A 21,129-nucleotide genomic window follows, 5' to 3' on the forward strand; every position below is an offset into this window, starting at 1 on the left:
ATTTTCAAAAAGTGCTGCAATCATCTCCAATCTAAACTCAAGTCAGCTGAAGGAAGAGAAACGGTGATGCTGTTTGCACAGATAAGCTCCGGCTTGTACGTCGTCCTCTAGCAGAGAAGTCTGAAAGCGAGTTACAACAAACCCACAAGAAGAGCCACGTCCATTTTGTAACCTATAATTTTTAAATATAACATTTTATTGCTTAGATGGTTTGATACAGAACAACTTTTACTTTTTATTTTGAATTTGGAAGTACTGTACAACTGAATAAAAAGAGGAATAAAAGTACCAAAACAAATGTGTGATTCTCTGTTCATGTGGCATAAACCAGTCTTGTACACAATTCGTAGCAGCAGTTTAAGTTCCCTTTAGAAAAATATGAATTCTACACATTTATTACTGTTTCCTGCATGGGATGAAATCACTAGGATTAAACTTCCTTCGTGGAGAGAGAGAAGAGAGAAAGGAGACATACAGAGAGGAAAGAGAAGATGATGAATCATTCTGAAAATGGAATCAGACTGTCACATAGCCCCCAAGAGTTATTTCACAACAGCCTCAAACAAGGTTCTCTCTTTTTTTTTTCTTTTTCCTGTGTTTATTTTTTTTTTTTTGCGCTTTCACAGTCAAGTGCTTAATGTAGTGATTGAATTATCTCAATGTTAAGTCCATTGCAACTCAGGCAAAAGAATTTCAGAAGATCCTTTTTTTTGTTTGTTTTTTTGTTTTTTGTAAAAGCCCTGAGAGAGGAAAAAAAAAATAAAAAGATTCAAACAAAAATCGTATAGAGACAAATTAGCTGAACATGCAAACTAAAGCCTAAGATTCACCCATAGTTTAAACACATTATAAATTTCACAGTTTAATATTGGGGGAGGAGGGGAAACAAAAAAAACCCAACAACAGCAACAGTTCTCAGTCAAACTCAACTAATAAAAATGTCAATAAAATGTGGCAAGACCTTATACTCTACTAGGATATAGATAAAGGCTAAATAAAGCTTTAAATCAATAGTGATTATTGCTAGCAGATGTCCCGGCAGGCTGCTGGGAATTAATTACTTGCTACATTGTTCTGCAGCATATAGTTTAGTAATGGCTTCTCCCCCACAGTATTGCGCAGTTTAGTGTGGAGAGTTGCAAAAAAAAAAAACAAAACCAAAACAAAAACAAAACAAAACAAAAGACAAAAACCAAAAATACCCAAAATAATAATAATAATTATTATTATAATTATAATAGTAATAACAATTTAAGGGATGCGTGAACTGGTTTTAATTAAGTAGAATGCACCTGGATAGAGCTTCAAATGAATCATTGGTTGAGACTGATTTATCTATATCTGGCGTTAGCTTTGTTTCCGAACTGGTTCAAACATCCCTATTTAAAAAAAAAACAAAAAAAACACGAAAAAAATAGAAATCACATATACCTCAACCATTTTTTTTCTTATTCTATTCGCAAGAATATTACTCGAGAACGTTTCTCTTCCTTTGAATTCTGGACAGTGAGATTTCAGTCTCCAGAAATTTTCGGAGAATTTTTAATATAGATATAGATATATATAGATATATATATATTATATAATATAGACTGGGTCCGAGGCCCACTTCCTCCATGTCTGGTGAGAGCAGGAAAAGCGATTCTGCGGGGGGAAGAGGGAGGGTCACAGTGCGGGCTGGGCTGGGCTGGGGGTCTGCAGTGGTGGAACAGCACAGTGAGGCTCCGGCAACGCTATTATGGCTCTGTCTGTCCCAGAGGTCATGACTGAAGGACAATTAACAAACAACAATAAGGACAACAACAACAAGGACAACAAAAACGCTGGGCACTCCTAAAAATGCGCAGCTACAGTAGGATACATTTCGCTTAACCCCTTCAATACTGGCGGCTGGAGTGTCGCCTGTTGCCGGCAACAGGAGCCATATGGAGAAATTCCAGCTGCCAGCATTAAAGGGGTTAAATTATTGATATGAAATTTAGACACACACCTCAAGTCTTCAAGCATCAACCCCAAAATCTCAGGAAGAATTTTTTTTTAATTTATTTTATTTATTTTTAACATGTCTTATATCTGTAGTTTTATTACCAGTAGTATTTTCTTGCTCTAGAACATGACAGTAGCAAGATGACGGTAAGGCTCGCATTTCTCTCTTGCTTGCTTTCAACTGGAAGACGGAGTAACTTTGCTCTAAGTAACACGCTGTCACCGTTGTGATTGCAACGAGATTAATCTGGTACTCGCAGTGCCTTTCTTGTGCACATGGAGGGGCCTTATACAGCCCCCTCGTTCTCGCACACTTCTCCCCCCAACACACACGCACGCACACGCACCCACACGCACGCACTCGCACCCCACCACGAGTGAGATGTTCCCCTGTACAGGTGTGATGATACCTCGCTGGCCTCCATTTGACTCTCCGGTCAGAGGAAGGGTTTCATTTAAAGTACAGTAGAAGAGCTGCAACATAAGAAGAGGAGCTGGTGAAAGCGTTAAGTCAAAAACATTTTGAGAGGGGATCCAAGCTGCGTTATACATCTGCGTGGGCAAATATTGCCCATTGGTTTCTGCTGACTGCAGAGACAAGCGAACTGATGGATTTATAAAATAATAATAAAATAATAATAATAATAATAATAATATACTGAAGCAAATCAAACATATATAACAGCGGGTGCATAATTTCCATAGGTTACGTTGCTATGTAACTCTTCTCTGCATACACGCTCAGTCCATGACGGCCAGAAAAACCCCCTAGGATTTAGAAGACCATTTCTAATGCTGAAAAGTGGAAACAAGCGTGAGGTTGAAATTCGTTGTGTTTCCTGCTTTTGGCTTGAACCACTTTGAACACCTTCAACTGCCACGTTGTTCAGGCCTGGAACAGGCTTAATGCTCCACCATGTGGCAAACGCAAGAACATCTACTGAGAAAAAACAATAAATCAACATTTCATCTGCATTTCCTCTGACTATTTCATATGAAATTCACATAATTTTTCTTCCAGTTATTGGCTGTGGTATCCAAGGGCCTCCCACCCCACTGCCCCCATTTCCAGCTCAGAGAACAAACACAGCGACTATCACAGATATACAAGAACAAGCTCACGCACACCAATACAAAAGGTAACATTAATGCTTAAATGAAAAAGGTCCTCTCCAAATAATTCATTAAAATATTAAAAAAAATCATTTTTGAAAAAAATCTATAATACCAAAAGATCTAATAAAGTAGTAAGGCACTCAAATCAGTATATACTGTAGTCTCTTGCATTATTATACTGAAAGGCATATGGCACCGCATCCAGTCTGCCATACTCTCCCCGCAGCTGTAGGTCGCTCTTCCAGAACAAGACTCCAGAAACCTTGCTCTGCTGGCTTCAGTTTCCATGCTGGGACGGGTCCGACCTCCTAGCAAGTCATTCAACCCCCAAGAGCTGAGGCGCACTGTCTGCAGAGGCAAGGATGTGATTCATGGGAGACTTTCTGTTGTGCATCTCCAGCAAGTCTTGAATGAAACCTGAGGGCCTCTCGTGCTCGGAGCTACCCCGAGGTTCCTGGTCTTTTGCGGTCTGTTTCTGTGCACTCTTGGTGGGCTCCGTGAGGCAGGTGCTGGCTCCTCGCCCGCTCGGCCTCTCCTCTCTGCAGGGGGAGTCCTTGACCGTGCTGGCCGGGGACTCTTTTCGGCTTCCCACGAGGGATGCATGGCTACCGATGCCCCCCACGGAGTCGCACTCGTTTTCTGAGATGGGGTTGGTGCCACTGTGGCTAGACTCATTTTCGCTGTCTTCTCCACACCTCGACTGGGTCTCCTCCTTGTCGCTCTCCTTCCCATGGTTTCGGGCATTTTTGACTTTCTGGTGTATGCGCTGGTGACGAACCAGGCTGTGTTTCAGAGTGAAGGTCCGTTCACAGGTTTGACACTTGTACGGTCTCTCACCTAGAAGAGAATTAATACACAAAGTCAGCCGTAAGGTCACAAACACGCCTCCCTCTTGTTTTAAGCAGCGTAAGAACACTTTGGAAATTCAGTACCTATATCAAACATGGATGTCGTGTTTATGCAGTTTTTTTGCTTCTGAACTAGCTGATGGCATGCAAGCAGGAATACAGATAAATCCGTTGGGGCACAAATGAAAAACCAAAACTAAGTGTCTTGAGATTTCCACAAGCTTGGTATGACCCTGCACTAAGGAGGGAGGAAGACCATAAGCCCCAGGTGCTTGTTAGCACCCCATCTAATTTAGCCAGCAACTTTTCTGGAAGAAGTTTGCAGTCGTCCTCTGGAGTTCAAAAGCCTTTGTGAAACCAGCCCACCACGGGGGCTCCCTGCTGCAGGTCAGCCCCTCATACATGCGGAGAGAGAGAGGACTTGAGATGGAAGGATGAGGATACTGCCCAGGCAACTGTGGTCAACAGCACTTAAAACTGAACCAAACAGCATATGAGAAAACGCCTCCCTCTCTCTTAGATGCTGACACGTGGGCAAGCATGAAATGCGCATGTTAATCACCAAAGTCGAAGAGGGGATGTCAGGAATTACCCTTGCCAGAACAGCCCCCTCCTCTTTCTGTGACGCAGAAGACAGTATCACCATGTTTCAACACAGACACAGAGCAGCTAAAGGACCTAAACTTGTCAGGCATTCATGGGACACGGGAGGTGTCTGTTAGAGGTGATCAAAAGTTACTGCCCCAGTGAAAAATGCTTGCCTCAGGATGTTATTTACAGAGCTGCTGGTGTTCCTCAGCCCACTAGTGCTTTAAGACAGGAGTGACATGTGAAAGCCCCTGAAAAAAACTCTTCACGCCCATTCCAGAAATGCTACTCGGAGGACAAAATTCTTCCTCTTATTTTGCAATCTTAAGCCGCAGAGCAGCTGCAGGCATCCTCTGCTGTAATCACCAGGTAGTCTGCTCCGATCTCAGAGCTGCTTTTTGCACCCGAAATGCTTGAATACTTTCCTAAGCATGAACTCATCAGAAAACAAAGCAACCACAGCCGCACAGACAAAATTCCCCCAAAGTCCCAACCAAGCACAGTGCCCCAAGGTGCTGTCTGCCCTGAAGAACCAAAGGTCCCACCCTGACCGCTGCATTCTCTGTTTCCGACTGCATCTATTAAAGATTTTTCAGTGCTGCAACTCCATCAAGACACCATCTTGTGTCAATGACCATACAGAACAAGACACTTGCGGCTCCTTTCTCACTTGTAATAACACTTGGGATCATTAAAAGAAAACCAATTACAAACTTGAGGTGGCTGGCTGAAATGTGCAAGTAGGTCCTGCTGTCTGTGCGAAGCCTCATGCTTCTCACAAACGTTTCTCTCCAGCGCCCTGCTCTGGCATCTGCTATCAAGGGAGGGCACGGCTCCCCAGGAGTATTTTCAGCCGACAGCCTTTGCCCATCTGGCACTTGGCTGTGGCCGATGCAGCACCGTGTCTCACCCTGTGCTTGGGCATGCAGCACCAGAGCACCCCACAACTACTTGCTTGCACGGAAGCAGCCTGCACAGGGAAAACGAAACATTTCCAGCCCAACTGCCATTCAGTAGGCAAGCAGAGGTTTCTTGTATACTTCAGTGTGTTCCAAACTTTCCTATTCTCAGTAAAGAAATACCAAAACCTTACAGTTATCTTTAAAAAAACCCACACATTAAAATGGAAGTACAAGCAACGTTACAACCTGACAGTATTTTGTCAATATAACTGAACAAGTGGGAAGGAGAGAAGGAGGAGGTGAGTCAATCCACAGTATTGAGGCAAAATCCTCCGCTGAAAATGGGTTGAACTAACAGCAGGGATAGGTGGTATTTACATTTATTAGATTTGAAGAAAGCACTGTCCCAGGTTCCTATTCAACACCTATTCTATGTTAAAACATCCTTCGGTGTCAAATAAGAAAGAGAAACAAATGGGAAAAAAACATACCGACAAGGCCCACATAGCTCAGCATGCAATGAAAACAATTCAAACATATGGTATGGGAATAACCACGGGCACACATCATTTGGGGGTAAAGCTCAGTACTTTAGATATTAGCATCTTCCCAAAGCTTCTGAGTTAGTATGAAAATAGGCACAAGAATGGGACCTGTCACCTGTTTCACTTGTGGCTCAATGCCAGAAGAAAACAGCTCAATTTTGCACTCAATAGGTCAATATTTATGATTTAGAAGGGTAAAAAGTCTGGCTAAGGCACTAGGCTTTGGTGTAGTTTACTAAACATCACTGTCCATTACAGCACAAATATTTCATTAATCACAAAGACCTTGTCTTCAGCAGAGATCACCTTCAAAAGATACAAAATGTCAAACTGCACCAGTCTTCCCATGTCAGAGCAGCTCGCTAACAGGTAAAATGCATCATTAATAAGGACGCATTAATAAGGATGAATGATTAATTCACCTTTGAGCTGGCTCGTGGCTTCATCTCATTTGCAAGGCACTGCTACCAACTGTGTATCGCATAAAGCAATCCCACGTATTTTAACTGCCGAGTCCAGTCACGGGACAAGCGTTTTACCACCTGTGTTCCACCCTCCCTGCCCAAGCCCGAATGAAGAGCAGGGTGCCCACTGTAGCTTTGCTTTTCTCTCAAGCAGCAGGTCACGCAGATCACCAGCGCATTACCTGTACCAGGCTTAGATAATCGGACAAAACCAGGCTCTCTCTTTCTAAACTTTCACTCAGAGATGAAGTCGTATCATATACTGCCACGTTTCTCCATTGCTCGTCAAAATACTGGGAAAAGGTAGAGCCACGCACACATGACAAGAAGAGAGTCGGAAGCTGGACAGAACAGCTTCCCAGGATCTCCACACTTGCTTTCACCTCTAAACTCTGCACGCAAGCATGGGGAAAAACAGTTTGGGAATTGAAGATAAGGCAGTGGTGGCAATTCCTGCTCCCTCAATAGGCTTTGTATGCAGCATGGGGCATTGGAGCAGAGGATACACCTTGCAGATACCTGCAGGACTAAAAGCAGTGTTGCCAACCTTCAAGTGCTAGCAGCAATCGTGCACCTACAGAGCAGATGCCTCAGTCTGGTGGCAGACCTGCTCATCACCTGTTCTGCCCTCAAGCCTCCTCTTACCTGTATGAGACCGCATATGTCGCGTCAGATCTTGCAGAGACCAGAAACGCTTGTTGCACACAGTACAGACTTTCTTTCTTTTGTCTGCTTTTGCAGTACTCTTAGCCCCATCAGTCTTTGGTTTTTTGTCATCACTGCTCTTCTCAGTGGACTTTCTCTCTGTGCCTTCCCCCTCAGAGATGCTTTCGCTCTCTTCATTCTCCTTTCCTGTTGCCTCACAGTCCACAGGAGACTCCACTACCTTCAAGTCCATCGGAGACTCTTCCTGCTCAAGACCACAGTCCTGCATCGAGGGAGCTCCTGCATCATCCTGAATGCTTTTGCTTTCATCCTCACTGCTCCTTTCATCCTTTCTGTCCTCACGAGTGTGGGCCTTTTTGTGACGGCTAAGAGTGCCAGCAAACTTGAAGGTTTTGCCACAAATGTCACAGGCATGTTTCCTTTCAGTCTGAGAACTGCTGCCTGCACTCTGGTCACTCTCTGCCAGCTTGAAGTCCATTAATTTGCTGGCAAAATTGAGGTCAAGACTTTTGTTACTTACAGAATCTTCCTCAGGGCCCTCTTCATATCCATCCGCTTTTTCTTCAGCATCCTCTTCTGCCGGAGGGGAGTCAGCCTTTTGCTCCTCCTTGGGGCCGCATTCACTCTCTGGTAGCTCTGTTATTTCCTCCGGCTGTTCCTTCTCACAGGAGGTCAGGTCCAAGACTTCGTTTCCTGTAGCTAGTGCCTCCGCATCAGACTGGCTGTCTGCAAGCAAACAGAGAGAAACTTTCACTGGGATGCTCTCTGCTAATTCACAACTACCAGTGGTAAGGCTGCACATGGACCCACAAGCATTGCTTCTGATCAAGCATCCCGACATCTGTTTCTCTTATCTGTGACCCAGGCCAGTAACTTACAGCTGAAAAGACATCAAAACACCGCAGAACCCAATTAACAAGATGATTAAAAATCTGTAACAAAATGCTTTCTTTTCCAAAATACGCTCACATTTTTGGCAGTTTCTTGAAGTCATTTTTAATGTTAGCAATTTTACCAGAGAGCACAAAATGCTGAGACACCAAAGAAGAGCTGAGGTCACTACTATTAAAAATACACCGTTCCAGAGACACGTGGATGTATTAAACTCATGTATGAAAAATATGGACGTAGATTCAAGTAACTTACATCCACATATTAATCAAACTAATCTATAAGTAGCAGGAAATGCTTTTCAAAAGGAATGTAAAGGCCTCATGCAACCAACTGGTACAATTAAATGTTAAAGGTTACTGCAGACAGTACCACAGAGGTCAGTTTAAAAAGTTGGGTATACATCTTATAAGCAAAAGATGCAGAAGTTCGTCCACATGTGGGTCTTTGACACACACTCTTTGACACACCACCTGGAACCAAAACATAAAGCCAAGATGCAGTAACAGGCAGTACCCTTCGCTGTTCCACAATTACTCCAACAAGAAGGCAAAAACTGCCTAAGATGTTCACCTTAATGACCTCCTCTGCTTCCTTATCAGTTTGTAGCATTAATGTTGCTGAAGATGTAACATGTGTCCAAAAAATTAAAACAGATAAGGTGCTTAAGGAGAACAAAGGGCTGGAGCTGTACCCCTTCAGAGGTCTACACAAATAGTGTACCTGTAAATAGGAAACAAGCTGGACTAGATCTGGAGGCCAAAGCTGACGATGATGCACAGCATGTTAACTGCATCCCCAGTGCCACTTTCCAGCAACCGTTCTGGGACATGAACTTTGCAAACTGTGCTTTCTGAAAGTTGAAACTTTCCTTGCTTTAAATCTTACACCCCACCTCCTTCTTGTTGACAGCATGCAGCCAAGGGAGCACACAACCTACCAGGCATTTCAGCATTCATCTGCAAGCCCAATAGCTGCTGAGTAACTACAGGGATTTAGAAACTCTAGTAGAGCAGTTTAAGTTCTCCATTTGACATAGTACATGTGCTTGTCTCCAAATTGCTTAGATTTCCTAATACAGGCTTTTTTCATAAGCAAGGAGTAATGACAGAAGATAAGAACATAGTTCTCAGGCACTTAGTAGTCTGAATGTAGTCTTGCAACATGAGTTGCACTGACCCCACCTCCTCGCACAAGTGATAATAAATGGCCATTAGACAAATGTCAAAGCTTAGCAGCATTTCCAGTAATCGTGAACAATCACTTAATAGAGCATAATCCTCGATACGCTTTTTCTTGGGGGGTAGAAGGGGGAGAAGTGACCTGTCAAAAAAAATAATCTTGCCTTTTAATCAAAACAGATCCGTTTACATAGACAGTGGATTACACAAAAGCTTTCCACAAAGTTCATTGCTCATGTAATTATCTGTCCATTAAAACATGCAACCGAGCCGTAATCTGTGTATAATGCTAGAGAATTTGAGGATGTGGGCTTCTGAAAACAAAGGTCACCTACAAGTGCCCTATGAATCTGCATTTGAATTCTGTGTTTTGACTTATTGATTATCTCTTAGCTATATTAACGCAAGAAAAAAAAAAGAAAACTATTACAAACAAAAAGAGGTCACTTGTAAAAATCAAGCTGAAATGTCAATGCATAATAATTAAGGGGAAGCACTGCTCCACAACCCAGAGAAACAGGAGCCAGGCATGTATGAGACACCGGGCCCATGCACGGCGCTCCTGGTACACACAGGTAGCCGGGTCTCGCAGCTGCCGGCACAGGCAAGGGAGCGAGCCCAGAAGCCAAAGCCAGGCCGTACCTACACAGGGGAGACGTTTAAAAAGGAAGCATGGCTATGGGTTCCTGCCTGCCGCCTCCTTCCACACACCGCGTTTGGGGGCAGGACGAGCACATCTGGCTCTCACCGGCAGCGCCTCGCCTTGGCCTGAGAGCGGGGATGAAAGGAAGGATTAATGGCAATCGATGTGACTCCCTGCTGCTGCTGGAAGGGTCCTTGTCCTTCCTTGGCCACCCACTCCTGCCCCAGCCCTTGCACAGCCCTAACATTCACACAGGGTCTTTTTCCCCAGAGCACAGGTTTATGTTGGACTGAAGCAACCCTGTAGTCACCGCTCCCTTTAAGCCAAGGGCAGGGGGGAAGGGAAACAAGAGGGAAGAGGAGTTTCCTCCCCAGCCACCTTTGGTTCCTACCATCACAAAGACGTATCTGTGGATGACGGACAAAGACAAAAAACGGAGCGGCAAAGCGGCTCCGAGGCGCAAAGACCTTGAAGTGACACCAACAGAGAGCACCTACAACGGCTGCTGTACCCCTGCCATCGGTGCTCATCCTCAGCAACGTGGGGGGCACCTCCTGGCAGGCGTGGGCCACCCTGTCCCATCCCCAGCGAGGTCAGGAAACACTCCCCGAGGGGACGCGCGTTAGGCCAAAGAAAAACCGCAAGCACAGCATGGAGGGGGGTCATTAGGGAGCGGCGCAGGAAACCATGTGAGCTCTGTTAGGATGGAGAGGAGTGAAGAGCACGAGGAGATCAAGATGGAGAGAGATGGGGAGAGCTCCTCTTTTATTGTACCCAGAGAGATGTTTTGTAACTCTTTGCTGACCAAACATAAGACAGCGGATGTAGAATAAGTTGGTTTTTCAACAGGAAATATCAGGAGCAAAGTGAACGAGGGCAATATACACTGGTAGCGCTCAAGTAAGAGCAAGCCAAAACCAGAATGTCTTAAAACTCTCAAATGCAGAGGTCCCAATTTTCCCCTGATTTTCCCTAACTTTTTCTTCTTCTGCTTCCAGTATTTCCAAAATTATACTTTTTTTCTTATAGTATATTCATCCTCCAATGAATCACACCTGAACTCCTATCTCCTTTTTTCCTCTCCTCTGTACCCTCGGCCCCTTCCCACCTGTTATTCTGTTCTTGCATGGCTGGCCTGCAATTACATTTTCCTGAGCATGAGAGAGACGCTCCAAGGCATAGGTGGTCCACAGGTAAGTGGCGTTGCCTTACTAACACAGGCACACAGATGAGGTCGACACCAAGAAAAACAAACGCGAAGTTTAAACAACGTGCCTTCACAAAGCGCAAAGACCACTTCAGACCCCGGGAGCACAGATGTACACAGGCTTTCTCTTCCAAAGCTGGCCCGCCACCCCCAAATGAACACATTCAAAACTCAGGCAGGGATGTAGCCGTGAACATGCTGACACGCATACGTGCCTGGGTAAGCGCTCTTCCTTCTCACCTGCACAAACCAGACTTGCTGTTTTCTTCGTCGAGAAAGAGTTTCACAGGCCCCTTATGAAACTTCATGCATATCGTAAAGCGGCAGTTCCCGACTAGTCGAGCTGCTCTGTGGTTACCTCCAACCTGCGCGGTTGGTTTTGCAGCTGGTGAAAAAGCGAGCTGCTTTGCACAAACCCTGGCTGTTTGGGGATGGGTGAGAATCACCCCAGCTCTGCTGCAGCCAAACTGGAATAGCAGAAGGGGAGCTGCGAAGGTGTGTGGGAAACACGATGGTCGTGAAGACAGCCATGTCAGGTCTGGTGTGGGACTTTTCCCGCAGTGGAAGGGACGGCTCCAAGGGTAGTCTCGCACTGGCAGCTGCTCCATCCACTCCAGCAGAGGTTAGTCTTGGCCTACACTACTGGTTTTTCCCTGCTTACATGCCTACGTGCAGCAACAGAAACCTTGCTGGCCATACAACTCCAGCAGGCTTGTATCTTACACAAGGAGGAGGATTTTGACCAAGCCTTCAGATCTGGGCAAACATCCCTCCAACAAGGCCAAGCTCCTCTCACACAGGTAATTCGTGTTTCCAGAATTTTGCTGATTTGCAAGTGCAGAGCAGTTGCTTGCATCCAGGCAGTGAGGACAGCAGGATGCGCAGGAAAGGCCTGCCATTTCTTTCACCCCTTTCCCATCTTTCACTTACTAAGGTTGTAAAATGCTTTCCGGTCTGTTTGTCATCCCACAGATATTTACGCTCAGCAAGTCAAGAGGACAAGAGTGGAGAGGTCTGCTTGCCAAGGCTCCCACCCACCGCCACTTCTTCAGCAACCGTGGGAGCAGAATACATTACCTTGTCATGCACAACCAGAGTTTGTGTCACTCCCCCAAAGTGAAGATAAGAAGGTGACACTATTTGATGATGTCAATTCTGACACCAGAGTCAAAGAACATGGGCAAGGTAAGGGAGAGAGAGAAGACGAGCAGGGAGGTAAGGACGTACAGAGGAAGGCAACACGCAACCACTGGTAGCTCAGCTGCTGCCTCATCAGCTCCTGGGAAAAAATGAACTTCTCAGGAGATATATTCATAAGCAAAACCTCAAGGACTCCATCTGAGAATCCAAAAACTTTTCCGCTTGCATGAAAGAAACCACTATATAGTTGCAGCCAAAATCATTTTTCCTTCAAACTGTGGAAAGAAAAGACTGTTTTGCTCTAGTCTATTTACAATTCAAGTTGCAGTTTTCAGTCAGCCCAGTCAAAAGACTCCACTTAATCTTTTATAGGTGGCAAGAAAGAAAGAGAAAGAGGTGGCAAGAAAGAGAAACACAAACCGAATTACCAAGAGACACACCAAATGTGGAAAGTTTCAGATTAAAGAGCAGATACAGATCAAGGCAGTGAGGTTGCTGGTTTGATTCTGTTTTCCCGTGGTTTTCTTTTTTCCTGGAACTAAGGTGGAATAGAGAGTAGAGCCTGAGATGCTAAGGAGTTGTTAGATAAAACAGGATGTTGTAATGGAAACTATTTTGTGACTTTAAAGCAAGCGTTTATTGCCAAACATTCCTGACATCCCGAGAGAAGCGTTAGAAAACCCATCGCATAAATAATGCTCAAAATTGGAGCAGACAAAGCACTGGAAATGGATGTTTTACAAGCAGTTGGCATTATCAGTCAGATGAGCCGACGATTTACTATTTTCCCCACATTAACTGAAATAACCCCAGCTAGTCTTACATTTTACAATAGACACAGCCACCACTAGGTGGCAGCAGTCTAGTAAATTTTGGATTTTTTGGACCCACTCGCACAACGCTGCTTTTACTTCCATCCACAAACTGGAGAACATCTTTCCAACCTGAGGAGTCAACCTGCAAAATTTGGGGGGGTTATCTTTGTCCATTTTTATTGTAAACACTCTAAACACTAAAATTTAGCCACCTTCATTACATCACATGCACACACACAAGTTAAATATTTAGTTAGCCCACAGCTGAGGAAGCTTTGGTCATATCTGCATGCCTTTTGAAATGAAAACATTCGAGATACAAAAGGACTATTTACAGTAAATGGAACTGAATATATCTGGAGGAAAAGGAGAAAACCAATTCTGCAAAAAAACCCCACTTTTTGCCTTTGACACAAGGTATGATCCCCTAGTACCTTCAAGAGAGGAGCTGAAGTCACTGACACAAAGAAGAGTGTTCAGGACTAGCTCTGACTGCACCTACCAAGTGGAAATCTACATTGAAGGGGCAGGGGAAAAAACCCAGACTTTTAGCTTATGGTGAATTTCACCGTTTAGCAGAAAGGCAGTTTGATGTAGAGCTGGCAATGCAATCAGCAAGTTATACACCATCTCCTCAGCATCTTCCAAACAGCTCTAGCACTCAGGCCAAACCCCCAGCAGCAAGCAACTCTTGCTTTACCCTGAGCTGCAGCTCTGGAGTGGCTGTTAAACTTTGCCTGACACTGAAAATGCAGTTTCAAGCCCTTTGCCCTCTAGGAAATACCCATAAATGTAGTTCAGAGGTACAAACAGCTAAAACAGTTTGGAAAAACAAAAAGTCCCCCTCTATACCCAGCACTCACATGATTTCTGGGGGATCACAGAGTGGCAGATATCTAGAGCAAAGATGAACTCTGCTGAACGCCAATTGGAAAATTCACTGTTGAGTATACTTACTTTGTCAATATTTGCCTAGTTAGCACAGAGCAGTTGTGTTCGACCCTCTCACATTAGGGGCAAGCCTCTTTAAGAAAGGGATCTTTCCTTAGCAAAGTCTCTTTCTGAATTACGCAAGAGATAATCCCTTACCCCATTCCCACCCCACATCTCTCCTCCGGTCAACTGTATTTTGTTGCAAGAAGGGAGCATTCAGAAAGCCCTAAGGAGACAAAGGCAGGGCTGCTTTAATGTGATGAAAGTGGGCGATTCATTAAGTTGTTCCACAATTTCATTGTACACCTCTCCGCCAGTACACGTCTCCCCCGGTCTGACCGCTGTGAGCCGGGCAAGATGTCCTCAGTTTGCGTCAGGTGCTTCAGACCATTCCCCTCCTCTCCATGCAGCAAGGACATGTACAAGCCCCATCACTTACACAGCCTCCTCATCTCTGAATCCTATTCAAAACCACCATCCTGTTTTTGTTTTGGTGTAAAACAAGACTAAAAGAAACCCTCTATAAACTTGTTCCCAGTGACACTCTATTGAATTGCACTTCCTGTCTTACACCTCATCTTAAAGCTTCGCTTCATTTATGGCTGACCAAACACCATCCGACATCTCCCTTCATTCCTTTTCCTTCTGGCATACAGTGCAATCTGGACGATTATTCACTTCCAAATAGAGCCCTCGCATGGGCTCTGCTTGTGAGCTCCAAGCATGCTACTCGCCCACCTTTTAAAACCAGCACAAAAAGAGAAACAGCCCCATTTTAAACTAAGCCACAGTTTCAAATTGTCAATTTACTTCCACTGATTTTGAAATCCGTTTTTCTTGGACAATGGAGGGAGACCGCAAGTCCAAAGCTGTTGAATGATTTTGGACCATGATTAAACACCACTTGGCGAAGCCAGTTATAAACACTAAGCTGTGCTATAAAGCGCACGCACTAACTATAGCAGTATAGGATCTGGGCTCCTTCCTTGCTGTCTAAAGCTGCTGTTTGAAGACACAAAGCATTTGACAGCAAAGCCAATTTCAACAGCATCTATCCCCAGCGCCTCCCAGGAGATGCTGCCAACTCCACACCTCAGCTGCATCAATGTGCTCTTCTAGTGCCATACCGCCAGCCAGATCCGGGAACTGATCTCACGACTGCTGGTCCCTCCCCTTGCCTTTTTCATTTTTTTGGGCAGCTGGGTCAGCGACAGCTGTGGGGATGAACAGCTGGGAACAGGTTGAGCCAGTACGGCCCAGAAGTGCTCTGTGTTATCCAACCGTGGCCCAAGGCTCTGTCTGCCGGGGGCAGGTCGAACCACTCTGACCAGCCCAGTGGCGGCTGCTAAGAACAACATCTACGTTCCACCAAAGTCCTACCCATCCTACATGCTGCGCCAGTGCTCACCTGAGCGGCTTTAGAAGCGCTTGCTTCCTCACCCCACTGACCAGCTGAGCTGTGTTAGGATCCCTCTGACTACAAAGAAAGTTTTCAACAGACCCAAGTAGGATGTTTTAGTTTCCTTCTGCCGTGAAGATCGTCAGCGTTGAGCACTTTCAAAGCCCTTTCTGCAGACTTTTGTTCTGCGAGGGGATCATGTTATAACATGAGTCTTCCTCTCTCACGCTGTAGCCATCTGTTGTCTGCATAGGCAGGATGAGCCCACGTGACACCCCAGATACCGTGCTACAGCCCTGTGAAGTTACAAGCTGTTAACATGGTAACAAGCCAACTTAGTCTCTTCATGATAGGCAAGATCAAATCACGTCGTAACATGTCCCCAGCATGGCAGATTTTAATGCCAGACTAGTACCGAGACCTGCATTACTACATTTGAATCACTGCAAGGCAACCTGCTGCATTAAAAGAAGAAAGGATGAGAGAGGCTGGGAAGACAGCAGACTTTCCCAAACAAACCAGAGCTTAGAAACGTAAGAGGAAAATCCTGTGCACTCTTTTGTGCAATCTGATCAGCAGCTACCCTGAGGTTGAGAGTAACAACTCATTTGTAATTTTAACTACCCTGACGCGCAGAGCCAACTTCTTGCTGCTTTTAGGTTTGTCACTTCAACAACTCTCCCGTGAAACCGGCTCCAAGTGACACAAAGTGACCCTGCCTCTCCTGGAGGTGTGAACACCTTACAGGAATGGCTCCCCTGTGCAAACACTTTTCAGGCAAGGGACATGTACCACCATCTGCTGAGCTTCCTTCTTGCATCCATCCCATTTGGTCAGCACAGAAAAACCCTGAGTGACTGTGCTCACCCTTGGTTTCATGTCAGTTTGTCCCTTCTGACTAAATGTCACTCACCTGCCTACAACAAAGCCTTGCGTGATCTGACAATCTGCTTCGCTGTTAAACTCTCAAAATAGAGGGGGCAATATGATGGCAGGTGAGCTTCAATGCAGACGAATATAAGGTGAAACACCTCTGGAAAAATAATCTAAAACATGCCTATGTGATGCTGAATGTGGTACTGGCAGGTAGTCTCCTCCTTCAGGCAGGAGGTCTCGGAGCCATCGCTGACAGCTCCCCAGGATCACTGGCTTGGCCTGCAGCAGCAGCCAAACTAAAGCCAAGAAACACTGGGTACCATGAGCAAGGGTATTGAGAGCAAGACTAAGGGTGTCCCTTCGCTGCTGCATAAAGCCCTGGTGTGCCCTTGTTTCAGGTGGTGCGTGTCCTTCTGGTCTCTACGCCACAGGAAGGAGATAGTCGTGTTGCAGATGGCACACACCAAACCTAATCCGAGCGATGGGGCAGCTGCCCTGTGAGGAGAGACCAGAAAAGTTCAGGCTTCTAGTTTTGAAGGAGAAGAGGGTGTTATGATTGAGGTTTATAAATCGTGAAGGCAGCTGAGAGGGCGCACACAGAACTGCAAATCACCAAATCCTGCAATACTGGAACTAAGGGGGGCTCTCTGAAACTAGCAGGGGATCAGCTGAAAGCAGATTAAAAAATAGTTCCTTACACAGCAGGTAGTGAACTTCTGGAGCTTGACACCAGATGAGGTTGGAGGCAGACAGCATCAGCGGGTTCAGAAAGCAATCGGGAGAGACTTGCAGACAGCAGGTCCATAAACAGGTAGTAAAGGGAGGAGGCAGGGATGTGCCCTCTAACACACAACCCTAATGCAGCAGTTGTGGATGCTGATAGAGCATTAAGAGGAACAGACTGCAGGAAGTGGCCAGGCCCATATGCTCACCCTAAATTGCACATCCTACCACTACCATCGGAGACACGAGTACTTGGCTGCACGTACCACTGCTCTAACGTGGCAGGGCACTTCTCACGTCCTTATGCTTCGCTGGTCTGCAGCGTTCAGTCCAACCAACACAACTTGGGCTTGCTATTCTGAACAGCTGGGAAAAACTGCATGTGCCACTGTGAGATCCAGCACCCTCTTCCTCAGACTGAGGGATAAGCACATTTCTCCTCAGGTAGCAGCCAGCAACTCCAAGTTTGTGCAAATTCTGTTAAATTTGGTAGAAAAGACAACTACACATTTGTGACAGGGGAATGGCTTTTGGCCTGACACAGGAAAAAAGTATGTCTTTCTGTCCTTCTAATGTGTAGTAAGAAACTTCTTTGTTTTTTTCCTTTTCCCCCTTTACTGCTTGGTGACCAACTACAACATCCTGACTGCAAGCTCCTCAACAGCAGGCTCTCTCCTGACATGTCTATCACCCGTGTGAATTTGACACAACTTCCATCAAAGTCACGGGGCATCTTTCCATTGACTTCAGTAGAATCAAGCCTGATATGTTGAATAAGCAATCAATTACTTCCCCACAGGAGAAAGTTTTTCATGCCTGTAATTCATTTAAATGACTAGAACAAGGGAAGGGACTGAGCGTAGGAAGAGTTGAAAGAAAAGCCAGGATAATTCAGTGCCATGAGGAAAGCAGACCTGCACGACATCTTCGTGATGAAGAAAGAGATTTTGAGGATAGTCACTTGTAAAAGGAGATCAGCTCTCATCACACCTTCCGCCTCACACCCAAAACCTCTGAACACACACCCCCACACACACCCCCCACCCTCCGCAGCCAGCAGCCTCTTTGATACAACACTGTGGATATGTTTCTCACTTTAATCTTCCACAAGTTGGTTCTGTTCTAATTAACATCTCAACCTGTATGAGGGATTCCCCTCATCTTATAGACATCTCAGGCACTGTTTCTTTCTCTTAATTTTCTTCCAGTGTCAACACAACTTTCTAGAAGCATCAAGGCACTGCTTTTTGTAGGCTTTCAAGTCACTCTTTCTTTCTAGATGCCTGCTAAGTCAACCATAAATTTCTGGTTACGAATACCACCACTTTCTGCACTTTTATTTGGCTTCATTCGCAATGCAAATACAAAACAGAACTTCAAAGTTGAGCAGAAATCCTTTTGCTTCATGATAGCCCAATTCCTTTCCACATTTCTTTTCAAGCATGCAATGACAGGATTAGCTGGGGATTAATTACTTGAAACTCAGCCTGCATCCCAGGTCACAATTTTCTCATATTTTCAGCCTTTAAAACTTCCCCATCAACCAAATATTTGTCATACAGACCAATAGTTACAACAGGTAAGATACTCTTCTTTCCACACAAATGTCCTAGTTGGAGGTCCCAAAACCCAAACAAAAATCCTGCTCTACTGTGCAAACCCCAATCCTCCCACGCGAAGTTATAGTCCTATTCCCAAGTGGAAACCAGACTGCCTTCTAAAAATGTCACCTTTGAAGGCACAAAAAAGATCATTCAAAAAAGCAGTGTTCTCTGCTTCCTGTATTGTCCCTTAAAGACAACTGCTCTTCTGCTAAATATACTTACTCACTGGAAGGTAACCTAAACAGTCAGTTTAAGCGCAATATGATTTCATTTTTTATTAACTTTTTCTGTACGAATGGTCATGGCCTGGATTAAAATACATTTGTGCCTACATATTGACTCAGAACTGACTGTAAAATTTGGCTAGCAGCACAGCAGGACTTGTCTAGGCTGGACACTTCATGGAAGCCAGTCATTTGAAGGGAGTCTTTTTCAATATAAAGGGTCATCTAAATAATCATGGCATGTAAGAAGATCATTCCTTAATTAAGATATCTCCTGCCACTGTTGTCCTAGGGGAAACACATTATCACCATGGTAAGGACAACTGTTGCAAAGTAAAGATGTCTACAATTTCACTTTTACTTAAGTCATAAAAGCAAAGAATAAAAATGCCTCCAGTCCTTTTTTTTAATGACTTGTGTCCTCTGATTAACAGGAAACATTCAGGTGCATGGGCTAGGTATAACTGTATTCTATTTATTTATTGCTTTATTTTGTTTATAGATCTTTTCTTGTCCAGTTCATTCCTATTGTAACACCAAAACAAAAAAACCCCCCCAAGCCTCTTCTGCCACTAAACCTCACTTTCTGCAAAAAATAATCTTGGGCCAAATAAGGTCTGGCAGTACCACTGAAAATATCCTCAAGTGATTCTTTGCAAATGGATTTACGTTATCGAAAACAAACTAATGGCCAAAAAAGACCATTATTTTAATTTTATATTGAGCCTAGTCTGATGCACATGCCATAAAAGGAGCAAAATTAACTGCACCACCTGCAGGACACATCTTACTTGCTGCTCTGAGAATGAAAAAAGTCAAGAGCAGGAGAGAAGAGCAAAAAAGAAAGGCAAATCGAGTTGAACATAGACGAGTAAATTAAACAATAAAGACATCAAGAGAAAGAAAGTATTAAAAGCAAGTGTTCAAGCATGTTCAAACAAAACACAGGTACTGTGTTAAATACTGTATAAAACCAAGCTATGCCAAATTCCCAGTGCCCCACTTGTGAGCTTTGCATTAAAATAAAAAACGGTGAGGAAGGTGTATGCTTCTTCATGGAAATGCTTTTGAACTAAAAAACACGCAGTGGTGTTGAGGCAAGAATAAGCAGGGCGAAAGCTTTCACGAGAGAGACTTTTGGTTGCGCAAGGGATGCGGGTTACTGGTAGCATGTGCCTTTTTGCACTTTCACAAAAGGTAAATATGATCTTGACACCACATGGAAGGAGTCCTCCATGTCGAAATTGTATTGAACATGAAAGGCACACTTGCAATAATCTTTTCACCTCTGTATAAACACAGTAGTTTAAAACTGGTAATATATAGATACTACTTAAATGCTCAAAATTATATACCCTTTCCTCAATCATGCTCACTCATTATTAGCTTAGACCACTTACATAAATTACTCCAACAACTTCCCTTCAAACGGATGAGAAGAGCTAGTTGCCACTTTTTAGTTCAAATGACTGCCTTGGTTTTTTGATAGCAGCATACTACAGAATCCTAGGAACATGGACCGACCAGCCTGCCTGCAATGATTCCCTATGGAGCAGATATGCAGCATGCAGTTTGGAAGCAGATCAAGAGGTCTCTCATCTATCCCATTCACATCAGCCTCTGTGCCCCTTCTCTCCCCAGGTCAGAAGGGGGAGCAGTCAAAAAGCCCAGACAATAACGTTCCCCTTTTCTCTTACAATAAGATTAGTGAATAGAATTTTTTCTTAACTCCTTTTAAAAAAACAGAACTGTCTAACAAGTCACTGCCTGTGCAATAGGTGGGGACGAAAACGGTGCGTTGCACTATGACACTAGACGTCTCCATCAGAGAACCAACTCGCCCACCCAGAACACAAACCCAACAAACTGCTGTTATCTATCGCACAGCTGCCAAACGCCTCCCATGCCACCAGCACCTGACACTCACCACAAAAACACAGGGCTTGCTCCACCTGGATGCATCCTAGTGCCTGCTTTGGCACCACCTCCCTGGCCTAAATCTCCTCTACCTTCCTAGCTTACCCTTCCCTCTCCCCTCCAGTGAGCCTCATCTACACTGCTGCCACAGGGGAGCTGCTGTCAACTCCCAGTTTAGAAACAGAATGCTAGTGTCACCTGAAAGGAGATGCCCCAAGGCCAGTCAAAGCTTGCTGTGGGGTGGTCCTCCAGCAACAAGTCTCCTTCAACACTGCTCTGATGATATTAGAAAAGAGCTCAGTATTGTCATTGCCAGAGCACATCAACTGGAATCTGATTATTGCCACTGCTGTAGTATCACCAAAAATCTTGTATCTGCACTGAGGATCCAGCCCTGCTACAGCCACAGTTGCTTGCCTTCCTTGTGGGGACTGCAGCACAGGCTTTCTGAAAGGATGGTG

The 21,129-nt window shown here is 44.7% G+C and overlaps 1 protein-coding gene across 6 annotated transcripts in view; it reads right to left on the bottom strand.

The window, feature by feature from the left end:
- Positions 1–175: 175 nt before the first annotated feature.
- Positions 176–21,129, bottom strand: part of RREB1 (ras responsive element binding protein 1) — a 127,461-nt gene continuing 106,507 nt past the window's right edge. For 5 of the 6 annotated variants that reach the window (XM_052776920.1, XM_052777018.1, XM_052777192.1 and 2 more), the window contains 2 exons: positions 7,095–7,841; positions 176–3,939 (listed from right to left, as the gene is read on the bottom strand). In XM_052776920.1, coding sequence (XP_052632880.1) covers positions 3,419–3,939; positions 7,095–7,841 — 1,268 coding nt within the window. In that variant the 3' untranslated portion in view covers positions 176–3,418. The remainder of the gene's footprint in view (positions 3,940–7,094; positions 7,842–21,129) is intronic. The other variant, XM_052777376.1, reaches the window with a different exon arrangement.

The sequence above is a fragment of the Harpia harpyja genome, chromosome 1, assembly GCF_026419915.1.
Source record: "Harpia harpyja isolate bHarHar1 chromosome 1, bHarHar1 primary haplotype, whole genome shotgun sequence".
Taxonomy (NCBI): domain Eukaryota; kingdom Metazoa; phylum Chordata; class Aves; order Accipitriformes; family Accipitridae; genus Harpia; species Harpia harpyja.